The sequence below is a fragment of the Perissodus microlepis genome, chromosome 15, assembly GCF_051167445.1.
Source record: "Perissodus microlepis isolate ML-2025 ecotype Zambia chromosome 15, ASM5116744v1, whole genome shotgun sequence".
NCBI classification, from domain to species: domain Eukaryota; kingdom Metazoa; phylum Chordata; class Actinopteri; order Cichliformes; family Cichlidae; genus Perissodus; species Perissodus microlepis.
In genome coordinates, this window is record NC_140475.1 from 32,864,548 (window position 1) to 32,878,690 (window position 14,143).

The following is a 14,143-nucleotide window of genomic DNA, read 5'->3' on the forward strand; positions in this document are numbered from 1 at the left end:
CTAAAACTTCCTCCTAAAGAATGAGGGGATTTTTCCCTTTAATAATGTACCAGTTATGACTTTCTACTTAACTGTGGACCGCAGTACGGTGTACATTTTAGGACATCGTCAGGTCTCAAGAAAAAAGTTGTCAGGTATCAGACAAAAAAATGTCAGGTCTCAGTTCTCAAGAAAAAAAGTTGTCAGGTATCAGACAAAAAATTGTCAGGTCTCAGTTCTCAAAAAAAAAAAGTTGTCAGGTATCAGAACACAAGGTACCAGAGAGAAAATCTTCCTGCAGGTGGCGGTGTTGTCATGTCCCACCCGAATTGATTTCCAAATACGTCATCAACGTGTGACAGTGGGAGAGCGTAAGGTCATTGACCTCACCGGAGTTTTACCGCGGTTCAGGCACCTAACGACACAAGGTAAGTTTAACGTTTGTTCATATTTTTGCCACAGTTGTGTTATATTAAGTTGCGGTTATGTTGTGAAAGTTACATATCAGAGAAGGAAAGCTAGTTTTGTACGAAACCAAATCAGTACTATTTTTGTCTGGCTAATTCATTCTAGCTAGCGACAGTGGTGAAATGTGATTTTTTTTGTTTTTTATTCGGAGATGTTTCTGTTTTATTAGGAGACTGTCTCACCCCAACATCGTCAGACTCATGGCAGTTGCCCGCACTGAGTCCTGCTTTTTGTTGGCAGCTGAATACATTCATGGCGCAACCCTGCAGCAAGTGCTTCACACAGACAGCTGCTACCCTAATAGTCTGTGTTGTTGAAGGATTCAGCACTTCTTATGTTTTTTTTAATCCATTTTTAGACAGCGATGAGATTGGCTACACACTCCACAGAAGCCCAAAGTTACTGTTAATATCAAAAATATAATGCTGTCCTTTGAGATTTTAACATTTAAGACTGTGAGTTTAATGGATCTAAAACTGTTTAAATCTCTTCAGCCTGGTAACATGGAAACTTTAAAAACAGCAGCAGAAGGTTTCAGTAGTGTAGTCTAATTTGTTCTTTTTATTTAATAATAATCCATATTATGTATAACAGCTACATTCACCCTGGAGAGAAACTAGTGAGGGAGACCATCAGGACCAAGCTGGGTTTCCTGGGTCCAGAGGTTTGGAGAAACTTCTTCCCTTTCTTTCATCACAGCTGTCCTGTGCCAGAAGTTCTGTTGACCCACTGAAAGAGGCATCATTTAAGAAACACCAGGAACACTGAAGCTCATCGCATTGATCAAGCAGGACTCACGATCTTCACCAGCAGCTCCCTCACAGGGAAATCTTCAGCACTCCTCCGTAGGCCCTCCCCAGAAGATGGATAAACCCAGCATATCATGAACACTGTGATGGAGACCTTTGGTTTGTGTAATGTTATAAATACTCGGATACTCCCCAGAGGCTCCGGACTTTTACATAAAGATATTATATTCAGTCCTGTAGAAAGTTATATATTTAAAAAGATATGATCCTCTCTGGTTACTCTGGTATGAATAACTCTGAATCACTTTATGGTAAATAACACACTATCTGCAAAAAACTGTGACCTTTGACCTTCATCAGGTTTTATTTAATTGTGTTAGAGAAACTCAAACGTGCTCTTTATACAGCTGAGTACATCAAGTGTTTAAAACGGAAGCTGTGCAGGTCTGAGATAAAAACTGAGGTCCTGTTAATGCTGATATATAGTGACACAGTTACAAGGGTGATTAATCCTTTTGTTTTTTTGTCTTTAACTTTATCAATAAAACAGCTGCAGCTTTCACTACAGCACATGTGGTACTTTAACCTTTGTATTGTTTTCATCAGTTCATTTTGCAGTTAACATGTGAACATGTTGGATGATCTGTCTGCTGTCACTGGGTGGTGCTGAGGTCTGAATCTGAGGGCAGCTCCTGTAATCACAAAGAGAACAGAACCATCAAACTCAAATATAAATTTTATCCCTCAAAATTGAAATAAAGCTGATTCTTCTGTCCTCACACACTCAGGATCTGAAGTTGTTCTCTTACATTTTTTTCAGTATTACAGTACACTACAGTACTTTAATCCATAGTTCCTGATTAATGAGGAGCTACAAGGTACAAGCTTTTTTTTTTTTTTAAAGTTATTGTCTTTACAGATGTGGCAAGAGACTGAAAACATGCTGTTGTTTGCACATATTTAATATTCAGCTCTCCACAGGAGCTGAAGCAGGGTGCAGCCTGTTGCTTTTACAGTATAATACTTGTAATAAAAGTACAGTAATTAGTGACTGAGTAGCCCGGAGCGTTTCTCTTGATTTCTTTAGTCGGTGTAAATTCATTCACCTGCACAGATTAGCTAAACGAACCCTGACAGCCGAGTCCTCATCTTAGCTAGCTAGGTCTCAGGACCGAGCTAAGGACGGTAGTTACGGATTAGCTTACAAACACGTTTAACTTACCGAAAAAGTGCAGCAGGGCCTCGGGTCCTTCTGTCGGGTAGTCCAGTTTACTGAAGAACACCTCAGGCTGTCAGGTTAAAACACTCGGTCGTGTTTTCGTAGCGTAAACGCTGGCCCTCCTCTCAGAGCCTACGTTCTATCTGCTATTCCCGAACAGAGATACGCAAGTTTCTCCGTGACTGCAGCTGCCAGTCAAAGCTGTTATGATGACGTTTCACCCCAATTTAACATCACCGCGGTAGGAATTAGAATCAAACTTATGGGAGAGGAGACCCCTTGAACATCAATCAGCGTGATGAGAACTATTGATAACAAAAGAAAGAATCTTTGGAAAAAAATTATCTGAGGAGAATAAATTTATTTTAGTCTGACCCCAGTCCCATCCGCTAACATGGAGGAGGCGGGGTTTATGAAGTATATACTGCAGCCAGACACCAGGGGGCGATAGAGACGTTTTGGCTTCATTTTTGGGGAGCTGTCGTGTCGTCCATCTTTTATACAGTCATTGGGTGGGACATGACAACACCGCCACCTGCAGGAAGATTTTCTCTCTGTCTGGTACCTTGTGTTCTGATACCTGACAACTTTTTTTTTTGAGAACTGAGACCTGACAATTTTTTGTCTGATACCTGACAACTTTTTTCTGGAGAACTGAGACCTGACATTTTTTTGTCTGATACCTGACAACTTTTTTTTTTTGAGAACTGAGACCTGACATTTTTTTGTCTGATACCAGACAACTTTTTTTTTGAGAACTGAGACCTGACATTTTTTTGTCTGATACCTGACAACTTTTTTTTTTGAGAACTGAGACCTGACAATTTTTTGTCTGATACCTGACAACTTTTTTTTTGAGAACTGAGACCTGACATTTTTTTGTCTGATACCTGACAACTTTTTTTTTTGAGAACTGAGACCTGACATTTTTTTGTCTGATACCTGACAACTTTTTTTTGAGAACTGAGACCTGACAACTTTTTTCTTGAGACCTGACGATGTCCTAAAATGTACACCGTACTGCAGGTGTACCTCTAAATAAACAAAGATCAATGGCTCAGTGGCTAAGATCAATTTTACACAATTATACAAAAAGACATCTGAGACATAAAAAGAAAACCTTCGAAGCAAAAGTAACCCCATGTGTGTAAACAAGAAAAATAAAGAGGTAAAACAAGCTATTCCTCAGTTCAATCCCCTCAGAGGTCAGAGCTCAGCTTTATTTCATTATGCTGCACTTGTTTTCTGCTGCCATGCAACATTACGAACACACCCCTTTAGCACGACACAGAACACCCTCTTTGTACTGTCAGTTTCACACTTCACCCTAAATACACAGCAGATAAAACAAAATTCCACACCACAACACCTGTGACTGCATTCACACCTAAAGTCTCCTGACAAAAAGTGAACTGTTATTGCTGGGTATTTATTGGGTCGTGGTATTGACACGAACAGTGATATTTATTGTGAGATGTGTCCCTCTGGAATCTTGTGTGCAATAAATATACAACTAAATGAATAAACTTTATTCTCAAAAATGAGAAGAATGTAAGAAACAGGCTGAAGAGGATTGTTTTGTGTATGATGACCCCTATTGATCATTTACAGTCACTAAAAAAATGCAGAAAAGAAAAAACACCCACACACACACACGGATGACTGCATCCATCATGGCTGCCAACTACACACAAATCAATGAGAACGAAAGTGCTTATAACACAGTAATTTCATTTATTGCATTTTAAATCAACCTTTCATCCATGGTGGCCTTACAAAAGTAAACATATTTCGTCACACTCCATTTTCACTCCGATAAGCTGGCAGGAATGACTGCAGTTCAGTCTTTAAAGCGGTGAGGTTGTGCTTCCGTGCACGTTTGTCCTGAATCCCTCAAACGCCTCCATGTTGTCGCATGAGCTACTGGGTTTCTTCACCACTCATCGGCGGCCCTGTTAGAGTCCTCGTCGGCTACAGCACAGTCCAGGCGCTGCACACCGGGAAGCGCCAGGTCCCGTTCGTTAAGCTTTTCCAGAAACGACGAAAGGAGTCGTTTATTCAAATGGTCCGTCAGCGTCCTTTCCTCTTCGACCCGCTCCTTGGCCACGTTTCTATCCGGCTCCGCTTCCTCGGTTTCGGTATCCGCGCCAGGCTGCTGCGGAGGGCCGGACCGGTGGTTCAAGGACAAGACGTTCGACTGCTCGCCTTCCCCGGGCTCCTGCTCTGTCCAGCTCCCGCCGTCCGCCCCCGATTCGGTCTCCATCCGTGATATTAAAGTGGTCTGCAGGGCGGCATTCTCCAGCTCTTTCAGGCGCTTACTGTGGAGGCCGCAGGCTGGAAGTTCATTGCCAGACGAGTTGTTCTTGTTATGACGGGCCTCGCCGGTCTGCTCCATCACGCTCTGCGTCTCTTTCTTCTTCTGGGGGTTTGGCGGCCAGCTAGCGTCTTTGAATCTCACCACTGCCCTCTTCTGGAAGAGGCTTGCTCTAATCTCAGATTGGTTCCCTGCACTGCACTATCCTGAATGCCCTTGCTGATACACGTTTTCTATCTTTTTTGGTGTTTCACTAAAGACTAAAGTGATGTTTGATTAGATTTTCAGCATGTTAAACTTTAGTCAGAAGAAGAAAAATATTACACATCCACAGATAATGATAACGCACCCTGCAGAAAAAACGAACAATCCGTCAAATCAAAAATATTGGTTCACAGAGAGATTTCCTCTACATCAGGGGCGTCAAACACAGGGCTTGGGGGGTCAGAATCGGAGCGTCAAAGTCTGCCTGACCAGAATGCTTTGGAAAAATGTGAAGGAGGGCATAGATTTTGGATTGTATTTTCACAAGTTTTACAGCTTTTTTAATTGATAAACTCCTCACTCATACCCATCCATACTACACTTTTGTCATAGATAAATGACAGAAAAGTTCCTGCTTTTCCAGTAACTACTATATGTACTATAGAAATCTATATCGAATAAAAGAACTTTTCAAGGACGGTGTATTTACTATTTTACACCTTTTATCATGGACGAAACATAGGAAATTCTTTTCCTATATAAAGATAAGTCAGGGTTTAGATGTTTACCTAAATGTCTTTACAATGACAGAAAGGGGAGTTTTGCTGGTTTCACTTGGTTCAATCAAAGTTAGCTGCACATGTCCCACAATGTAAAATCAGTTTGACATCCCTGCTCTACACACTTCACACAAATGCAGGAAAAATGCACTCTTCCACATTTCAATAAGACTTTTTATTCAAATGATAATTCTGAAGCATTTTATTTGACTTTTTCCATCTTGTGCTGCTTTACGTTCAACTAAAGACGCAAATACTGTGCTTTCCACTTTATATTTGAAAGTTTAGTTTAGGTTTCTACAGATATGATGTAAAAATCCAATGACTACAGTTATGTAGCCTAAACTATGGGGGGGGGGGGGGCTTCCCAGTCCAATGTGTCGTTTTTACTAACCACAATGTTCTTTTCTTTGCCAAATGATTAACACTTCTCTCCAGTGCCTGTTTCCATTTACCTTTTATTCAAAAACTTTTAATTGGGTATTAATAGTCGCTTTTAACCAAAGTATTTATTTGATATATTTTTAATACACCCACCTTTTTATGTTTTTGGCAAATGATTTGGTATTAACATGCAAATTATCTGCTTTGTTTTATGTTTTGGGACAGTGTGTAAAATGTAGAATTCAATGATTTTGGAAATCTCATAAGCCCACATTTTATTCGCAATAGAACATAGAAAGTTTCCATTTATTTCTTTATTTTTTACAGTTGTGCCACAATGGCACACAACTCCACTGTATAGAGTGGAATTGTGGATTTGACATCAACCTGAAATGCACACCTCAGATGTCCCTACAGTTCTTGGACATAATATCAAGGATTAGGGTTGAATGGCAACAGCATATAATAAATATAGCCCCTTGAAAGTAACGCATCCTCTCTTGGTTTCTCCCATCTACTCTAATGTTTCTAACCCATGAACAGCAAAATCCTGAAACGTTTCAATGATGATTTTGGTTTCTTTGCATTATTGTAGAACACTCTTAAAATCCTGCTCACTGGTAACAATCCTATTGCCCACAGAGCAGAGTATAAATATAAAACTTCTTCACATTTTAAACCAATAATCTATGTGAATATTTTTTCTAATACCCTGTGATTGTTTCTTGTTTATACATTCCTCTTTTGGTTTTGGTTTGGTTTTTTTCGTTTTCTTCCCAGTCACTGTGTTGGTTAGTTCCTGTGCAACCTTTGCAAACAGCGAGGGAAACATAGATTTTATAAGTGTTAAAAAAAAAAAAGATAACTATAAAAGTATAGAAAACATAGTCATAAAAGGTGTAAACTAAAAACTTTTTAAAAAAAACTTATTGTAGTGTAAAACAAGTGTACACTACTCCTACTTATATATACAGCACAGTCTTGGCGATGCACACCGAGAAGTATCCCCCCGCCCACAGTATGCGTAGGCTATTTGATCGCAGATAGTATTTTTGAGTGTATTGAGCTTCCGTAGAAGATTTTGGTTTCCATAGAGACCGTCTCTCATAGCGGCCACCGATCACTTAGCTTGGAACAACTAGAACAGGTAATGATGCCTGAAACACGACGTGTTTCAGACATGAAGTTGAAAATATATATTTTCAACTTCATCGTTGAAAATATATATACTGTCTTTTCACTGATTAACCTAAGGTTAGCCAAAAACGACAAAAAGCGATAGCTTTCTACTCACTTAAATCCTGCTACGAGCTAGCTATGCTTTGTAGTCATAAGCATGCTCCTTAAACTACACCAAGATTAGGGTTCACATATAACATACGGTGTCCTGTGCGGGAATACAAATCAGCGGGGAAATCGTCGGTGATTCTATCACAGTTGGTATTACAGTTTTTTAAAATAGTGACTGAAGTCTGTATTTTAGCATCTGCTGATATGCACAAAGTTTCATGTCGTGAATGATAATCACGTCAGCTCTAATTTAATAAACCCCAAACACTAAATTCTCACTGAAAACCTGCCAGTCTCGAAGAGAAACCTACGTGCACAGTCGGTAGCTCGTCTGCTGTTAACACATGCTCTTTCTTTTTTCCTGCTAGAGGACAAAGTGGTCTAAGCTTTGGCGCACAGTGCAATCGGCTGAAAATGTCTTTCCGAGATTTAAGAAGTAAGTGATGTTTACTGTCTGCTCTTCGCTGTTTGTAGTGACCACTTTTTTGGTTTGTTTATTTGTTTTAAGAAGATAACTGAGTGAGAAGTTAATTGGAGTTTTATGTTATGTGTCAGATTTCACAGAAATGATGAGGGCCTTGGGATATCCTCGCTTGATCTCTATGGAGAACTTCAGGACTCCAAATTTCTCTCTTGTGGCAGAAATCCTGAAATGGCTTGTGAAGAGGTATGCTTGAGCCTAAAAAAAGTCAAATTGTTTACCTAAATAATACTGCCACTGTTCTGTCCTCCACATTTTTCTGTCTGTATTTGGACACGGCCATGTTAAAGCATCATGATTCTAGTGGAGGATACTGTGATATATTTTTGCTTTTCTTTGCCTTTTGCCCCCTTTCATTCTTTTCATCCTTATAGATATGAACCTCAGAGTGATGTTCCTACTGATGTGGACACAGAAGCTGACAGGATATTCTTCATCAAGGCTGTGGCCCAGTTCATGGTGACGTATTCTTGAAAGTTTTTTATAGACTGTAGAGTTTATTCTTGGCAAATGAACGTCTGTTATTACTGCATCTTAAACAGTGTCTCCTTGTGTTCCAGGCAACAAAGGCTCACATCAAGCTGAACACTAAGCGTCTCTACCAGGCTGACGGCTATGCAGTGAAAGAGATGCTGAAGATCACCTCAGTCCTGTACAGTGCTATGAAAACCAAGCAGATGGCTCTGGGAGACAAAGTTGAGCAGGACAACAGCAAGTTCAAGTTTGACCTTGGCTCTCGGGTGAGGTGCAAACTACGCTGTGTGTAATGTTATGCCAGTTTTACTAAATCCTCAGTCACATACTTTATTTACATTATGAGACTCTCATTCCTGTGGAATTTAAAAAAGAAAATTGGCACTGGGTGACATTTAATTTGGGGAAGTGTTTGAAACCAAGATAAATTAAAGCAAACACCATATATGCAGTGTTTCAGAATGAAACAGCCATTCTTATTTCCTCACCAGAGCCACTTCTGCTAACTGCAGCTGTAAAATGTCTCAGCGATGAGCAAAGTCTGCTAAATGTTCTGAGGATGCTGTGTATTCAGGTCCCAACAACAAGTATAAAATTGTCAGTGTTAGCACGTTGTCTAATTAATGTGGCTAACACTAATTAAATGGCTTTAATCTTATGAACAGCACAGGGCTGTAGGTTGTGTTTTTACATTACCTTTTGTGCTTCAGTGCAGGATAAATTCAGCTTTTTGCATTTACTTGCGTTTATGTTTCTGTTATTATACAATGGAACAACTGTGAATTGGTGACACAGACATGGCTGGTTAAGACTCTATTCACCAGCAGTCACTTCAAAACATTTTCCAAGCTGTTCATCTGCAAAGTATTGTGATAGAATCACCATGCACACAAATGTAAGACAATAGATACTTAGGTTTTGACTTTAACTGAATAATTAATGTTAGAAGCAACAGATTGTCTTAATTTTCCTTAAGATTGAGTCTTAGTACTAAATTGTATCCAGCTCTGACATACAGTGCTGTGCAAAAATCTTTTTTGTACAATTCTAACAAGCTTAATTTTGTGTGACCACCTTTTATTCTTCAACACAGCCTGAACTCCGTTAGCCAAGTTTTCTTCTAATTTCTGAGTAATTCTCAGCAATAGTTCTCCAGGCTTCTTGAAGGACATTCAGTGTTTTTCTTTGAATGTTCACTGTCTTTTGTTCGGTTTTCTGTCCAGACGATCCCACACTGCTTCAATAATGTTGAGGTCCGGGCTCTGGGGGGGCCAATCCATGGCTAATAAGTGTAATTTGTAGTCCTGTAAATGTGCCTGTCTTTTTCCACATTTCTGTTCTGACTGAGAGTGATTTTTGTCTACTGTAGATGTGCTCCTATGCAGTCCAAGATCGAATGACCTATGTATCTGTCGAATGCTGATTGGCTGACAAGTTGGCCAGAAAAGGGAAGGAAGCAACAGGAGGGTTCAAAGGGAATGTGAGAACCGCAAAAAAAACCTTTCAAATATTAAAAAAAAATATATAGTATGAGAAGTACAGACAGCGGCTGTAGTGGACACGTTTCATTGTTTTCAACACTCGGTTTCACTTCAGATTTTTTTATGTTACAACTTCACTCTTCTCCACTGCTGATGGACCAACAACAGGACAAACAAGAATTGCCTACAGACTAGTTGCACCACATACTTTGTAGGCTGTCTCCATCAACAACAAAGCTCTCTACAGGTAGACGGGCCATCCTGGGACTGCAAATACGCGCTCCCTGCTGAACCATAAATTCAAGAATAGTTCTCCAAGCTCCTCAAAAGACATTCAAAGCTCTGCTTTGGATGCTGGCTGTCTTTTGTTTAGTTTTTCTGGCAAGATGATTCCACACTGCTTCAATAATGTTGAGATACAGGATCTGGGAAGGTCAGTTCATGTCTGATAGTGCTCCTCTGTTTTTCTTCTACACTGGCAGTGTGTTTGAAATCATTGCCATGCTAAAAAGGAAGGCGCTGACAATCAAACGCTTTCCAGATGGTATTGCATGGCAGATCAAAAACTGATGGTTCTTTTCTGTTCCCATTTTACTATAAATATTGACAAGATCCACATCACCACTGGCTGAAATGCAGCCTCCAACCATGACAGAGCCTCTACAGTGTTTTACACATGGCTGTAGACACTGCTGTACCTCTCTCATAACCCCTGAACATATTGGCAGTGATTCGCTTCATAAGACGTGTTGTCACTAATTTTTAGTGCAGTTCTTGTGTAATTTGTTATGCTTCAGCCTTTTCTTACTGAAGCTTTGGTAAACAATAGCTGCATTACTGAAGGGTCAGATGTATTTCTCAGGTCTTGCATCATGTCTTTGCTGAATTTTCTTTTGTTTTATTCCTTAAGGACATAACTTTCAGACACTGTTCACCTTTTTTGGCCTAAATTATTTTTTTAGGCCTGTTGGCCTGGTTTCCTTAGATATGGCACATTTTCAACTAATAGTTCTTTTGTTGTTGCAAAAATCCTTTTTATGCCTGTCAAACAGTGTTTTTGTCTTTGACATTTTTTGTATTATATTTTGTGACAGACTTAGTTATAAAGGTCTCAAGACCACTTTTGAAAATCCTAACAAGGGCTGGCTTCTTGGTAATAAAGCATATTTTTAAATGAAGGGTGGCTTTTGCACAGCTCTGTATACGGATGTATATCCAACACTTTAACCTGTGCTTTTCGTCCCACATCCTATGCACCGTCCCGCAAAAATAACAAGAGTACAAGTATAAATAGAAACAAGGATGTTTCTGCAGTGTGTGCTCTACAAGACTATAATCAAGCTGTACAATAACCAGGTGGTATCTTTAATCTACACAAACCATATTATTTACTTTTTAATCTTTGCTTTATATAATTTAAAACATTGTTTTTACATGGAGATAGCTTTTTCTACGTGTTTGTTATTTTTTATTTTTAAAAATCAATATTATAGTAAATCTTTGGTAGAGGAAAAAACTTTCTGATTAGCTCTCACATTGTCTTTATTCTAGATTTCAGATCTTAAAGCAGCTCGGCAGCTGGCGTCCGAGGTCACGTCCAAAGGAGCATCCTTGTATGACTTACTGGGGAAGGAGGTGGACTTAAGGGTGAGGGGAAAACATGGATATGATTTTAAGAAACGTTGACTAACTTAACTAACATTTTAATGTTCAGCTGTTCAAATCTGAGTGCTGGTGAGCTCAGTAACATTTTTTTTTTTTTTTACAGTAAATATAATTTCAGATGAACATAGTTCTACAATTATAGGGCTGTCTCTTTGAAAGACATCATTCAGTAGCACAGGGGTTTACTTTGCTGTCTTTATTTTCACTTTGCTCACAGGAAATGAGAAGTGCAGCCATTGCCAGACCTCTGGAGATCATTGAGACTGAAAAGGCCCTGAGAGCTGCCATCAAGGAGGTTTTGGTCTGTAATTTTGGTGGCAGATTTCAAAATTCACAGGGGACATGCTCATACCTCCCAAGTACCGTAATGCTGACTTTGTTGCTATGTCTTTGTGTTAAAGAAAAGTGTGGATAAGACCAATGACATGCTGAATAACGTTGTTTCCGATGAGGCCACTCTGGATGGGAAGATAGAAAAGAAGAAGCAGGAGTTGGAGAGGAATCGGAAAAGGCTCCAGACCCTGCAGAGTGTCAGGTGGGTATGAAGTTTTCTCTCCTCAACTAAAAACAAGTCTTTAAACAAAACTTAGACAAACAGGTTATTGTTCTTCCTTAACCTCTTAGACCAGCGTTCATGGATGAATACGAGAAGATCGAGGAAGATCTGCAGAAACACTATGAGACCTACGTGGAGAAGTTCAGAAACCTCTCGTTTCTGGAGTCTCAGCTTAATGAGTACCACAGACTGGAACAGGAGAGGTTTGAGGTGCGTGAATATACAATATGCAAAAGATTTTTTCTCAAATGTTCTACAAATGAATGTCCCATAAAATTCCTTATATATGACTAACATTCCTACATCTGCTTTAACAGGTTGTTAATTTGTCCCAGTCATGCACATGCAAACTTTATGTCTGTGTTATTTTCTTTCTCCGCTGCAGGAAGCTGAAAACACTCTGAGGTTAATGCAGAGCAAACTGAGAGAAGAGGAAAGGGAGCTCATGAAGAGTTCCTGTAAGATAAACAAACACACAGAGTTAAAGGCAAAAACCTGTCGCACAATCCCATCCAAACCTTTCTATAACTTTTTACACTACTTTCACACGATATGTCGTCTACAGTGAAAGACGAGGACTCGGACATAGACGTTCCCGAGGATGAAGGTTCAGGCAGTGACATGGAGGAATTGCGTCCCGCTAAGCCACATCTCACACGAAATGGCCTCATGACAGGTATGCAGACTGGGGATAGCCACATCCATGTTATGATCAATTCTCACCTGCATAAAGTGAAGCCATTATTTAAGTAGATGGTCTGGTTGTTTACTGTGTCTAAGTGCTTTCTATCAAACATTCACACACATTCATGCTGCAGTGTTTAATGTAGACACTGATTGGTTCTCAAAAAACCAAAGAACATCAAGCCATGCAATAACAACACCTTTCACGTTCCTTGAACATTGCCTCCTTGTGTCCCTCCTTTAGGCAGAGGAGCACGCTTCATCGGGAACATGCAGGGTGGTGACAGTGATGAGGTTAGTAATCTTTTAACTTCCTCGGTTTCTTTTTCTCCTCTTTTGCTGAGCTATACTTGAGTTCTTTTGTGTTGATTTTGGCTTGCAGGTGTCCCAGATGGTGCTCACTGCTCATGACTTGCACTTTAACCTTTATCTGTCATTTCTAGCTGATTCTCCTGTTCAATCTCTGATCAGTTTCTTCCCCGTTTTCGGTTTCCAACTTGTTATCTAAGGCCCTTTTAGCTGTTTCCAGAACATCATTCCCCCATAAGAAAAAACACCGGAAAGGAAAGGTTTGTGCCGGACCAAGATCTAGTTCACTCCCCTTTTCCTCTTCGTGCATCTAAAAGAAAAATCCATTCTCAAATCCTCATACAGTAGGGAATATCCCACATGACATAGCCTGATGATTATGTTCAAGCTACTCCAGATAGAAAAGCAGAAGTGGGTCCAAAGCCAGGCAGACCAAAGAAGGGAAATAAATCATTGTTTCATTGCACACTGATGTAGCTACAGGCATAGAACTGTTTCTCATCCAGTGAAGATTTTAACCATTTCATTTTTTAACTATGATGGTGTTTCTGAGTTGGATTACAGGGTGGATTTTTCATGTACTGCAGGAGCTCCCTTTAAACGAGTCATGGACGTGGTTATGCCCCCCACACCCAAATCCCCTTTCTGATGAACATAGCGATTTCTGTTGTGGTTTCACGTTTTGTGTTGGAAATATTTTCAGTCGTGCATTGGACTGGACTCTGATTGTTGTGGTCATTATTCACTGCTGTTCCCAGACTGAAGATAGTGAGATTGATGTGGACGAGGATGATGAGGAAGATGACGAAGGTGAGGAGGAGGAGAGCAAGGATTTGGAGGACGAGAGCTTGGAGGACCCCATATCCAGGGGTCCTCGACCCTCAAGAGGGGGTATGAGGCCCCCCCTGCTTGAGGAAAGCGACAATGACTTCTGAATAAAGAACACTCACACATGATGAGCTCCAGCTAGTTTTTATTCCAGCTCTAGTTAGACCTAGTTAGAAATATGCATTATTGTTTCACAGCGTGCTGTTTTTGAAACTTAATTGTCAATATAGTTCATGTTCTTTGATATTTGAGTAAAATATTTGTCATAATAAAATATTAAATATTTTATTTTAACATGTCCTCTGTGTGTTGTGACATTTTATTGTTCTCTGGGGGAGTCAACCATATTTTGAAATTTTATACTTTATATGGCACAACATTTGAGTAGTTTTCACACCGCTGTAGCCATTAAATAAATGACTGACTAGTGGTGAAGAATCTGTTAGGTTTTTTTTAGTTTATGTGCTCAAAATATGACAAAAAAATAGACATATAGGG

General features: G+C 39.8%; 1 protein-coding gene and 1 long non-coding RNA gene across 3 annotated transcripts; one reads left to right on the forward strand and one right to left on the reverse strand.

Annotated features, from left to right (window-relative positions):
- Positions 1 to 1,536: 1,536 nt before the first annotated feature.
- On the reverse strand, positions 1,537 to 2,825 carry LOC146372511 (uncharacterized). The gene is made up of 2 exons (XR_014802827.1): positions 2,419 to 2,825; positions 1,537 to 1,888 (listed from the first exon to the last, which is right to left on the reverse strand). It is a non-coding gene; the product is annotated as an uncharacterized LOC146372511 (long non-coding RNA).
- Positions 2,826 to 4,854: 2,029 nt separating this feature from the next.
- Positions 4,855 to 13,944, forward strand: LOC146372512 (clusterin-associated protein 1 homolog). 2 transcript variants are annotated; one of them, XM_084954429.1, is made up of 14 exons: positions 4,855 to 7,024; positions 7,536 to 7,603; positions 7,723 to 7,834; positions 8,023 to 8,107; positions 8,209 to 8,388; positions 11,155 to 11,250; positions 11,486 to 11,569; positions 11,670 to 11,803; positions 11,893 to 12,034; positions 12,210 to 12,282; positions 12,390 to 12,500; positions 12,753 to 12,802; positions 13,018 to 13,077; positions 13,576 to 13,944. In XM_084954429.1, exons 2-14 carry the CDS (start codon positions 7,582 to 7,584, stop codon positions 13,750 to 13,752), a joined length of 1,326 nt encoding a protein of 441 aa, XP_084810555.1. In that variant the 5' UTR covers positions 4,855 to 7,024; positions 7,536 to 7,581; the 3' UTR covers positions 13,753 to 13,944. The 2 variants fall into 2 exon arrangements, with proteins under 2 accessions (XP_084810555.1, XP_084810554.1); XM_084954428.1 differs by lacking the exon at positions 13,018 to 13,077.
- The last annotated feature ends 199 nt before the right edge of the window (positions 13,945 to 14,143 follow it).

Excerpts from the sequence above, each read along its gene's own strand:
- LOC146372512 (XM_084954429.1), top strand. The coding sequence starts at position 7,582 with ATGTCTTTCCGAGATTTAAGAA. Across the intron at positions 8,389-11,154 it reads AGTTTGACCTTGGCTCTCGG|ATTTCAGATCTTAAAGCAGC; the intron begins GTGAGGTGCAAA and ends TCTTTATTCTAG. Across the intron at positions 12,803-13,017 it reads AGGGTGGTGACAGTGATGAG|GCCCTTTTAGCTGTTTCCAG; the intron begins GTTAGTAATCTT and ends TTGTTATCTAAG.